Source organism: Gadus chalcogrammus, chromosome 5, assembly GCF_026213295.1.
Source record: "Gadus chalcogrammus isolate NIFS_2021 chromosome 5, NIFS_Gcha_1.0, whole genome shotgun sequence".
Taxonomy (NCBI): domain Eukaryota; kingdom Metazoa; phylum Chordata; class Actinopteri; order Gadiformes; family Gadidae; genus Gadus; species Gadus chalcogrammus.
The window spans coordinates 14081163-14094056 of record NC_079416.1 but is presented as its reverse complement, the minus strand read 5'-3'; the positions used below and the strand labels follow the sequence as shown (position 1 = coordinate 14094056).

Sequence of the window (12894 nt, the reverse complement as noted above, 5' to 3'; positions counted from 1 at the left end):
AAATAACATGTTTCTTAAGATCACAGATCTGCATGAACAAACGTCATATTTGATTCATTCCCACCTCCAAATATTTTTTTGGTAGAAGTAAAATAATAAAAATGTTGAGAAAATGACAGAAATCCCTTAATGCTAACAAACATTATACTTATTTTCCAGTTTAGCTCAATATAAATTGACCTATTAAATATTCTCATTATGGTCAAATATAGACCTATCCTAATGGCATTATTACTCCATTGTTACTCCATATTCAAATTATTCCTATATCTTAAATTATTTAAGGGTTTTGTACGGTGAAGAAATAATGTAGATATTTATCGAGAATTTTCCGAAGATGCTTTTCAGTGTTTTCAGTCTAGGAAGCGTAAACGTGCACGTTGCTCTGAGCGTGTGCGCGCCGATGGGGCGGGGACGCGCAAAGGGCACAGTTCCACGTGGTGTCCACAGGGGGGCAGCACCGAGCCGACGCGTGCGTCCTTCGCCGGACATTCTCACATCTCCACCAAAACACTCGGGAAAAGATATCCCACCAGGGAGGCGGCGGCTCACTACCACCATCCACCATTCATCGTCTTCTGCTCCGAATATCGTCGTACCATGGAAGTGGGGACTCCCAGCACATGGGGAGAGAGACAACGGAGCACAAAGAAGAGGGGAGCCAGCTCATAGTGCCTCCACATGCCCTATGGTCCTTCGCATCCAGAAGACGCAGTAGGGTACAAGGTGTAGGCCGTTGAACCGTCGGACTGATTGTGACCTGCTGAAGCGACCGCATCCCGCTGTCTTTAGTGGGGAGGAAACGAGGAGGATTGCTGGACGTGGTCCCCGGTTTCATGTAATCTTCCGTTGACTAGAAGACAAGAAAATGAGGTAAGCAGCGAGCGGCGGGACCGCCGCGTCATGACGGAGCGCAAACAGTGCCGCTCCATAAAGCGGCTTCGTAAAGCATCCACTATCAGCCTTGATTTGGCTCCGCTGGTTGAATACTTTACAAGAATTGCAGGATAGTGCGTCAGTTACACATTATTGCAGTTCTACAGACGATCGCTTTTTTAATATTGGTTTAATTATCTGCAATTAGGATAACGTTTTGATTTGGGGCCCACTCACCGACCTTCTGATGAATGGGATATCGTGAATTCGCTTTCTGTACTATTCCTTCATCGTCCAAACCCAAACCTCATACTCGTTTATAACGGTAATTAGGACCCATTGTCGTTTGTGGTCACGCCCATTTCGTTGAATGCAGCTTTTAGGGAGAGCGATGTTGTTGTCATGGGAACGTCAGCATCGTCTCCCGACACGCCAGATGCTATATGTGCTCAACATCTTTTTTACGTTGAATAGTACGTTGTTGTTTGCGTTTGCGGACACAGGAAACGAATTGATTGACGTGTCCCGGCACATGGCTGAGGCGTTCTCCGCACCCCAGGGGGTGGGCTGGGGGGGGTGGGGGGTGGGGGGTGTATTTATTCTGCCGTTGCCGGGCAGGTTATCTCACACATGCGCGCGCCCGTACCGACACACAGAGAAAAACGCACATCAATGATCCTCAGTCTCCTAAACATACACACCGGCACACGTCAGCCTGTATGGAAAACGTGGCTGTCTGTAGTTCTAAATCCCATAAGTCTCTGTTCTAATTTGACTCGCGGTGGAATGAGATAGTATTCTGATCCCTGCCGTGGATGCAGTGGCATGCGGAATGCTAGGAGGCCCAGAGATGCTAGCCTCACCGGCACCCTGCGGTCCCCGTCTGTTTGGGAAACACTCTATGCCTTAGGTTTAATGTTTCCGTTAGCCGTGGGCCGTGGCGCTACTGCATGAAAGACATCTTGTCGTATGACTCTGAAGACGATGATTCTCAGGAAAAAGCATAGTTAGTGTGTGTGTGTGTGTGTGTGTGTGTGTGTGTGTGTGTGTGTGTGTGTGTGTGTGTGTGTGTGTGTGTGTGTGTGTGTGTGTGTGGGGGGGGGGGTATTACTTGTGGTTGTGCATGTCCTACAAACAGAAGTGTGTGTGTGTGTGTGTGTGTGTGTGTGTGTGTGTGTGTGTGTGTGTGTGTGTGTGTGTGTGTGTGTGTGTGTGTGTGTGTGTGTGTGTGTGTGTGTGTGTGTGTGGAGAGGGTAACATCCTGAAGGCTGTGTGTGTTCTGTCTGGATAACCACATCACACGTCACTGTCTCATATTAGAGGAAGTTTATCTTACGTGATTCTAATCCAAACAACACACTAGTGTCCATCCGCTAAAAATAATCCAAACATCTCCCTGTTCTCTCTGGATGAACCCAGCGGTTTCCTGTACTTTGTAAATCTCTACTACATATGTTCTATTCCGTGTGTATTTGCGTGTGTTTTGTGTGTTTGTGTGTTGTGTGATGTGTGTGTGCCTGCCAAAAGCTCTTCTGTTCTGTTCGGCTCCTGAAGGGAAGTCTTAAATCTCAGGACCGCTCCACCGAGGTGGGGCTCTCAGGTCGCAGGGAGACACGTTAGAGTCCAACGCACACATCTGTTCAGCCCCCTGCTCCCTCACAGGCTGGAGGCTCCGCACACCTCCTCCTGCTACATGGCTGTGTCTTTGTGTGTGTGTGTGTGTTTGTGTGTGTGTGTTTGCACATGAATGCACGTGCAAACACACACTGCTGTGATGCAGGCAGTGCATGCTCGTGCAAACACACACACACACACACACACACACACACACACACACACACACACACACACACACACACACACACACACACACACACACACACACACACACACACACACACACCTGTAATGCTGGGTGTGTGTGTGTGTGTGTGTGTGTGTGTGTGTGTGTGTGTGTGTGTGTGTGTGTGTGTGTGTGTGTGTGTGTGTGTGTGTCAGAGAGAGCACAGAGGGAGCCGTTCTCCTCAGTGATGCTTGATGACTACTGAGGCCCTCGCTGTGGTGACTGGTAAGAACTAAAGGGCAGAGAGACCAGAGAGAGAGAGAGAAAGACCAGAGAAACTGCAGAGTTATGCATCTCACTGCAGGGAAGGCTGCTGCTGACCTACAGCTGATCCCAGAGCAGCAGCACCTCAGAAGCCTGGTTCACACCCCTACTTATTTTTTATTTATGAAGCACAGAGCGATCTAGGAAATCAAATGAATAGCTATTCGCAGAAAAGCTGTTGTTGATTCTGTATAGTTTGTGTGATTCTTACCGATCAATACCGACGTGATTAAGACTTGTTTGCAACCAGTGTGATAGAAATGATAGTCATGTTTTGAAGTAGAAAATATTTGGAGTTTGGTGCAAGAGTGAGAAGTGATGTGGACAAGTTTCATGTCTGTGGTAACATAATCAACCAGATGCATTAGAACCGCTCGGATCTCATATCATGTTTAGACAGTCCTCCTCTGTCTTGTCGGTCTCTCTCTCTCTCCTCTTCTCCTTGTTTCATAACCTGTTCTATTAACAGCTCCGTCTCCACTAGAAGGGAGTCACGTCCCCCCTGTGGTGGAGTGTTGGTCGGCTGGTTCATAGACCTATGTTGGAGTGTGTGTGTCTCCTCTTCTGCAGCTGTCTCTCCCCTCAGTCCCCATCGCTCTAGGCCGTCCTCCGAGTTTCACCCAGCTGCTGACTCACCTGGGAAAGCAGCACAGCAATGTTTGCTAACCTTGTTCACAGAACTACAAAAACACATTAGAGAGGTTTTCAAATTGTATTCTCAATCCCGCACTCCTTAAGAGGGTAAGTTAAGATAAGAGTTCAATGGGCCCTAAAACATGTCCATCAGATTAGTAGCAGAGCTGAAAGTGGCGTGTGTGATAGTGGACTCCTTACGTTAATACCCCCCCCTGGGATAGAATCTCCTCCTCAGCATGGAAAGTCAAGGGCTGTTGCAACCCCACGTTAACTACTGTCTGTCTTTGCTTACTGCATTCCTGGGCTTTTCTGGATGTTGTTATATTGCTACCATTGTCCTCTGTCCGTCGTGGACATCCTGAACAACAATCTGGACTGGGGGGTGAATCTAGATCATGCTCATGGCATCACATTCATCTGTGTCTAGATGCCCCTACATCCAGACTAGTTTAGATGACTGGTCATTCCATGTTTCAGTGTAGAATGTCTCCTGTAGGTAAGCTAACTACGCCCGGTCTGGTCGGCTCTTAAGAGGCTGAACGCTCTTTGTTTCTTTGCCCTGCGACTCATGGCCACAAAGCAGCTTAATGGGGTTATCTTTGCGAAGGGCAGATGGACCAGGAACAGGCTCCAATGAAACGCTAAGACGACCCAACAGCGAGTGACACCGAATTGAAGGAACACTGTTGATCTGTGATACAAAGCAACACGGCTCTCTGAATTTCCGGGCTTCAATGTGCCTCCGATTAAGGGAGGAATGCTGCGTTGAGGTCGTCGTGGTCGGGAGATAACAGCGGGAGAGTTACGTCTGTCAGTGCTTATCACGAGAGCAGGAGAATTATCTGTTACATGCAACCGCTCGGTAGCTGGATAAACTATCATATACTGGAGTAAATAACACCTTCTCTATCCTGTGTACTGCTCTGTGTACTGCTCAGTCGACAGGATTAGGAAGATTTTCCATTGCTTGAATGATACAGGCATAGTAGAACCCTCTATCCTGGTACTACTAGTGAAGGTTTTCCAGGATAGAGGGTTTTAAGTAAAGGCAGCGTAAAGCCTTCTCTATCCTGTGTTCTGCTCAGTAGTGGCACAGAGACAGATGTCCATTCCTTGGACCAGAGCAGGATAACTGTTCTGAAATGGTCACATGATCTCCCTCGGATTCTCTATCTCACAGTCTCTCTCACTCACTCCTGCCCCCTCCTCCTGCTTCACTTTCTCCCTCCTTCCTCCTCCTTCCTCCTCCTCTCAATCGCCGTCGCTCTGACTTGTCCGCTGTGTTTACCCGTTGGTGAACGGGGCTGACTGCTGGCCGCCTGCTCCGTCACTGGTTGGGTTTTTTTTTCCGAGCATGTGAGGAAAAGAGGATAATATTTCCCCCTTGTGCTGAACGGGAGCTGGGCGCGATGCCTTCTGCTGTCTCCGCCCTCGCTAATGCCTCTCCTCCATAATCACACCTTCTGGCTTCCATCTGACGGAGCCGTCAATCGGCTGTAACCTAAGCTCCCGGAGAGCGAGCGGAGCGGAGGGCAACATGTACTCCCTGGATGACTTCGGGTAAGGAGCCGCTCTTCTGGACTGTCTCTCCCTGTTCCCTGACTCTCGCTCTCTCGCCCCCGCTCCCTTCCTCTCTGCGCATCTGAATTCTATGAAATGGACGGCAATGGGCTGTGGAAAGTGTGGTGGTGGTGGTGGGGCGAGCGAGGAGAAAGCTATGTTCCTGCGTCTCCTGCCAGGGTTTCTGAGTCTCCAGGCTCTGTTTAAAGCTTGTTCTCACCGCACAGCGGAGCCATGTTTAGATGTTTAGCTGTGTGTGTGTGTGTGTGTGTGTGTGTGTGTGTGTGTGTGTGTGTGTGTGTGTGTGTGTGTGTGTGTGTGTGTGTGTGTGTGTGTGTGTGTGTGTGTGTGTGTGTGTGTGTGTGTGTGTTCAGTCTCCGAGTTGGTCATCTTTGACTTCAGTTTCTATCTAGAGAGACAGAGATTTACTTTCTCTCTCCATCTCTTGCTTTCCCACAAATCTCTCGCTGGCCAGCTGTTGGTGGATTGGTTAAATCATGAACGAGCTTGTCTGTCAGTGTGTCCGTTCAGCTGCTCTGGATCGGCCATCGAGAGAGAGGGAGAGGGAGAGGGAGAGGGAGCTAATCTGTGAATGGCAGCATGAACTCTCCAGCACAGATCCGGGGTTTCGAGGTAATGTGGACTTGTCAGATTAGTGAGCAGGACATGTTGATTCGCTGGCAGTCCGATTCAGATGTGCTTCAGGATAAAGTACAGTAGGCCGCATCAAAGAGTGATACTGACTCATGCTATGGTAATCCAGTGTTAAACTCTCTCTGTATTTCCCACCCTTGGAGCTCTGGTGGTAAACAGTGTTGTCATGGTTCCTGTTCTGGGAGAACCACTTAGTCTCCTTCATCCAGCATTCCTCCACTTAGCTAATATTTGTTTTCTTTCCTCTGGTTCAGAAGACAAAGAGAAAAATGTAATTTTGCCTCAACGCCTTGTCAGAAAAAAGCACAACGACTCAAGAGATATCATTCTGGTTGTCCGGTAACTGGTCACGAACCATCGTTATTTAGGACATTTTATCAACCAAGCAAATCATAGATTACGGCCAGAGTGATCAATGCCCTGATTGACAGGTGACATCATTGTGAGCTGGACCCGCCTCCTCGTGCCCTGACCCCCGCTCAGCCAGCAGCACCGGGTCACGCTGCCCCCCCTCCTAAGCGCAGTGTGTCGATACTCTGGGGGGGGGGGGGGGGGGGGGGGGGGGGGGGCTGCCTGCGGTATGGTGGTCTACAGAGTCCACACAGATCCGGATTAAAGTGGTGGAGGGGAGGGGTGTGTGGGGGGGGGGGGGGGGCAGGTCGTACCATATGGGGGCGTAACGACCCGCCCCCGGGCTGCAGGCCAGCTATTGAAAACAAGCTATAGCATGGAGCCACAGCCCCATAGGCAGTCCTTTATTAAGGGAACTGATGTACAACACAGATGGATCTGGTCCCTTTACTCACATCTCAATGAAGAGGATACGAGGTGTTGGGAATCAGTGCCTGCTCTTCTACATATTTTATTGGACAAGCTGTCCGTTGTGCCAGAACTCCCGAGCTGACACACTCATTCTAAACGTTTGGCCAGGGAACCATTCCAATGATCCATAATAGATGGATGCATCACACATTGTTCCATCACACATTCAATATTTATCTGACCTAGAATATTCCAGGGGGCTTAAACCTTTTTTATATTCTAAATTTGGATTTGATTTCTGAACCTGGGTGTGTGAATGTTTCTAACCCCTGAGCATCAGGCAGTATCGGCCACGGTCGTAGAGGGGGAGAGCCCTGGGCTGGGACAGGATGCTCAGGCTATCGCCTCTCTGGCGGAGCCAGAATCACACGCTGGCCAATGATAAATCTCGTTGGCACATGGTCAGGAGTCTTGTACACTAAATGGCTGTTTACCGAAGCCCGCTATAAGCCTAGTTCTGCTGACTAGGAGCCTCACAGGGGCAATCACTCACAGCCGCCCGCTTTCAGTGCCGTTTGGTTCTACTGAGTCTTGTACTTTAACACAAACGCACGTGTCAGAATCCAAAACCTGACCCTGGTGTTTTGGATGCTCGGAAGAGTGAGTGTGTGTGCGTGTGTGTGTGTGTGTGTGTGTGTGTGTGTGTGTGTGTGTGTGTGTGTGTGTGTGTGTGTGTGTGTGTGTGTGTGTGTGTGTGTGTGTGTGTGTGTGTGTGTGTGTGTGTGTGTGTGTGTGTGTGTGTGTGCCTTTGGGTGTAGTCCTTAAAAGGCTGAACTTGTTTTTATTGGATCAGTAGATCAAACCGACGCCGTCTGAATTAGAATCCCACTGTGGGGAAGGATTTAGCAGATTTAGCCGAAATTAGCTTTAACTTTACACTGTGGACACCGGTGGCTATTTCTCACACACACACACACACACACACACACACACACACACACACACACACACACACACACACACACACACACACACACACACACACACACACACACACACACATTTTCCGTTTTCACCCCCCGGTCTGGCTGGCACCCTAATCTATACGACCAGATTACAGTGCACCCCACTTTTCATCAGGGCAAACCCTGCTTAACTCTGGGTGACCATGGCAACAGCTGGCAGCCGAGTTGAAGGGGGGGGGCGTGGAACCCTGATTCCTGCCCCCCTACTCTGTTAACTGCAGCTATCTGTCCATTTATTGTTTCATAGGGTGTTTCTCTGTGATTGTGTGCACAGCAGTGTGAGGGTAACAGTGTGTGTTTTGCACATATGTTGGTGTGTAGTAGAATGTTGTTGGGGGCAGGGCTTGATTTTGGAAGCTATGAGGTAATCTCCCTTAGGGGGCTAACAATATCACACACACACACACACACACACACACACACACACACACACACACACACACACACACACACACACACACACACACACACACAGTAATACACACACAGTAATACACACACAGTAATACACAGTAATACACGCTCATCTGTCCTGCAGACAGCAGACCGGTCAATGACTTCATCTCTGTCAGTCCTTTGTTTCCGGGTAGATGAGTGGATCTCCCAGTCTCTTTCTCCCATAAAGTGCAAGAGATGCACTTTAAATCAAACTCCCCACTCTCTTAGAGGAGCGGATCCTGTTACAATCTAAAGTGGATACCAACGGTTTTATTTCCCCAGGTTTTTCTGGGTTCTTTTGTGGGGTCGTCACTCTTGAACGATTCACTGGGCTTCTGTCTGGAGGATTATATCTTCTAATGGCTGGTGATTTTGCGAGCAGCCCGACAGTGTAGCAGAACAAGAAGGGGCCGCCGGTGATCGTCTCTCTGCTCTGCGTGTTTTCTTTGTTCTTTAAACATGGATGTGCATCATCTGCAATCGCTCCGATACTGCCTCCCACAGAGTGTCAGCGACTCTGGACTGTTCTACACTCATAACAACTCTGCCAGGTTGGTCGGCCAAGTGTGTTCGTCTGTGTGTTTGGGCGTGCGTGTGTGTTGTGTGTGTGTGCATGTGCGTGTCCTCTTGGTTAAAGTTGTGTTATTAAAGGGGCTGTGAATGGACGATAGTACTCTGATTATGAACCGGGCCCTATCTTGGTTGATGTGTGTCCATCTCTGGTCTGAGTCTGAGTCTCCCTCTCAGAAGGTTCACTACATCTCTTTGTGTCTGTGATGAATTTCTCGCTGATATTTTCATGTGTGTGTGACAGAGGTAATCCACAGGCCGAATCGTTGTGTTTAATCACAACTAAATCACCAATGTTATCTCATACTTATCTTAATCGAAGAAAGGGAAACTTTTTTGTATGAGGAATTGTGTGTTAAATGTATGCATAAATGTTTTTTTTGTGTGTTCATGATGTGTGTGCGCGCACGGATGTGTACAGTTCACGTGTTCCTCTATTCAGTGTACCACTCTGTCCCATGGCGGGCCCGTCGGAGTGACAGGATATTAAACGTTCAAAGTTGTTTGCAGTGCTTCCAGTGAGCTGCTCTTCGTGCAGACCTTCAGAGGATGCAGCTGATAAAAATAGCCTGATGTATGAAGCCTTCACTCAGCACCTTGCGATATGATCGTATTCTCAACATGCAGAGCTCCATGTATTGTGTATGCTTTGAATAGGCAGGCTTCCTCCTTTACATGTTTTATTCACTAAACTTTCAATGAAAACTTGGCTTCTGGCTAAAACCATAACCTTTCGGTCCAGTTCTCTCTCTCTCTCTCTCTCTCTCTCTCTCTCTCTCTCTCTCTCTCTCTCTCTCTCTCTCTCTCTCTCTCTCTCTCTCTCTCTCTCTCTCTCTCAGGGCTTTGAGGTCAGCTGACCTCGATAGCCATCTTGTCAACAGTTACTACCCGGTGATGTAACGTGCACGACAATGAGGGTTTATCTGTGCATTATGGGGAGTATATTTTCTGTGCCAGCTGCCCCTGCTCTTTATCCCATTAGAGCCTCACACTCACTTGGCCTCTACTGGCAGATGCACTTGACTCTGGAGGAGAGAGGAAAAGATGAAACGCTTTCAGACCGTACATTTGGTTGGATGTTTGGGTTTTGTGTGAAACTAGGATCCTGTGAGGTGTTTGGCATGGGTAATACCCTAACATAGTACAAAATAATCAAATCCTACAAAATATCATACAACAACCTTAAAATGGAACATTTTGGAGCAGACTTAATTTAACCTACATACTATAAGGGCGGGATGAGCCTCAGGAGGCAGAATGTGTGAATGTGTGCATGAATGGGTGAATGCTAGGCAATACTGTAAAGCGCTTTTAATGGTTAAAAAAACGCTTATAAACGCAGTCCATTTAACCTAAAAAAAAAAATATATATATATATATAGCGTCTGGCCCATTTGAAGGTCTGATAATAGACCTCTCGCCTGGGTGGCAGATTAAGGTATATCTGAATCAATAGGAAAGGGAATTAAAGTGGTAGTAGTGGAATGCAGCCCAACGTTGGTTGCGGAAGTGACTCGCCGACATTACAACCCCTCTAACGGGGCATTAGATCAAGTGACCGGCCCGCCACACGCAGGACACTGAGAACATAAGACCTTGAGTGGGACGCTATTAATGCCACTAGGAGGACCTACTGCGATGGCGGCTCCATCCAGGACCGCTGCTGGCCTGTACAGCGCGGTGCTTCTACTGTTGTCTCTATTGTAATCCGTCCAGGAGGCAGAGGGCCTCTCACAGCACAGCGGAGCCCAGACCCAAAGTCCTAAAGTCAGAGGTGAAGGGAAACAGGATGGGGGCGGATTATATCAAATGTGAGCCGTATCCGTGGCACTTTGAAGCTTTCAACGAAAAGTGGGGAGTGTTGGATATCTATTCCTATTTCTAAGCTGCATTATTCTATGGTGTACAGTAATGCCCTGATGATCTCCGGTGAGAGGCATCAGCCCTGCGCTGTCCTGCCTCTTGGCTCTTGCGTCTCGCTGTTTGCTCGGGGCCTTTGGCCTCGTCAGCAGGGCTCTACGTGCACCAGCCCGGGGCTCGCGCACCGCTCCTACCATTCATCGTATGAACAAACGGCCACGCTGTCGGAATCAGAAATAAAGTATTTCTTCTCTGGGCCTCTTGGTCACAGGGCTTCATCACACGCACAGCCTGACTCAACCCTCACTGGTCACATCAAGCCCCACTGCGGTCTTCATCACTGCAGCACACCTCCCACTGCCTAACCCCTCACTGCACCAGTCCTCCCACTGCCTAACCCCTCACTGCACCAGTCCTCCCACTGCCTAACCCCTCACTGCACCAGTCCTCCCACTGCCAACCCCTCACTGCACCAGTCCTCCCACTGCTGTCTTGTAGGAGTAGAGAGGTTGTCCTCCTGGTAACAGTGCTTAGTGTGCCTGCGCTCTTCTTAGTTAGTTCCTGTCCGCCGCGCTGCTTGGCCCGCTCTGTGACTGAACCGTCTTTCCCCGTGGAGCAGATGATTAGCCGGCGAGAGTTAAATCCAGTTCAGCTACATTTAAGACCGGTGAGGTAATAATGACGTGTCTGCCTGGCTCGGCCTCTAATCCAGGTAGAGTCTGGACCCATTGCCCCCTAAGCGCACACACACACACACACACACACACACACACACACACACACACACACACACACACACACACACACACACACACACACACACACACACACACACACACACACACACACACACACACACACACACACACACACACACGCGCACACACGCACAGGCACAGGCTCCCACTGTGTGTGGGTTTAGCGTTAATTTGTGAGAATGCTAGTGCACATGTTGGTACAAGCATCTTTGAATTGAAATCCAGCTAAAAATAACTCGCCTTTATTTTGGGATGTGTATATTATATGGTGTTCCCATTTTCCTAGAACAGGAAGTTGGTATTACCGGGCAAAATAGGGAGGAGTCACACGGGTTATTATGGCTGTAATAGATGATTAAAAGCTAACTGTAGGTGTATTTTCAATACAACTCTCACTTCCTCCAACAAGAAGTCCTTTGTCACCGCTCGCTTCGTCGTGATTCATGTTTAGTTGTCGGTTGTCGCAGCAGTGTGCAGATGCACGCAAAACTTCATGCAGCTCTCGCACGACCGCTCGCGTGCGCCGCCGCCGCGGTGTCACCGTAGCTGTTCAGCTCATCACATGACCCTGAGCAGGCCCGCCTCACAGCAGGCCCGCTCTGTGGGGCACTAGAAAGAGTAAACAATTACCATGGCAACCGGGGCGTGCCGCCCCCCGGGGTGCCGTCTATATATCCATCACAGCCCCCTGCAGCCCCATCATCCCCTGACCTCAGCTGGGTGCCTTCCAGGCTCAGCCCCACAGAGCCAGGCTCCTTCAGTGGAAGATAATTCAGTTTACACTATTGAATCCCCTGACCATTTTAGAATGAATCAGCCTCTGAGTGATGTGTGTGATGGTGTGATGATGTATGCATCATGATTGAATGTAGCGGGCACAGCTGTAACGGTTTCTTAGTGTTGGCCAACATGTTTGACCTCAGAGACACGTGGTGATTCACTTCTGTGGCTCAGGCGCTCTCTGAAGTGCATCTTATGAATGTCCTGTTTGGTTTGCATGAAGGCATTGCCAAGTGATATACAATAAAATACCGTGGATCCAACGGAGTATAACTTACAATACTGTACACATGCACACACACACACACACACACACACACACACACACACACACACACACACACGCGCACGTGCGCTTATGTATCAGGTCAAAACAAGAGCCTCCAGCACTACCGATTCTGCTAATGGATTTTGCTGATGGAGAAAGTGTGTGTGTGTGTGTGTGTGTGTGTGTGTGTGTGTGTGTGTGTGTGTGTGTGTGTGTGTGTGTGTGTGTGTGTGTGTGTGTGTGTGTGTGTGTGTGTGTGTGTGTGTGTGTGTGTGTGTGTGCTCCTTTCTCCTGGCCTACCAGCCTGGAGGTAAGTGCTCACGCAGCGGAACCTGTCCTCAGGTCTCCTCTCTTCCTCACACTCCTTCTCCTAACCCATATTCACACTGTGTCTTTGGGCCGGTCCCGGCCCGCTCACATCACCCTTCGCCCTGGTTCAGTCCCAATTATTACCGCCCCAACATACCAGGTCAGACGAGTACAACATGAAATCAATCACCCCTTCAAACTGTCCACGCTACCCCCCTCCGCTGTATGTTAACCGATGTATTGATAACAACATAGCTGTACTTTTTGTAGCTATCCCCAATTGATGCTACA

General features: G+C 49.0%; 1 protein-coding gene across 2 annotated transcripts in view; it reads left to right on the top strand.

Moving 5' to 3' along the window:
* Window positions 1–229: 229 nt before the first annotated feature.
* The window catches only part of evla (Enah/Vasp-like a), a 32386-nt gene continuing 19721 nt past the window's right edge, over window positions 230–12894 (top strand). The window contains exon 1 of one of the 2 annotated variants that reach the window (XM_056589858.1): window positions 230–873. In XM_056589858.1, the coding sequence (XP_056445833.1) occupies window positions 869–873 (5 nt within the window). In that variant the 5' untranslated portion in view covers window positions 230–868. Of the gene's footprint in view, window positions 874–4726; window positions 5180–12894 lie in introns of those variants that run through there. The other variant, XM_056589857.1, reaches the window with a different exon arrangement.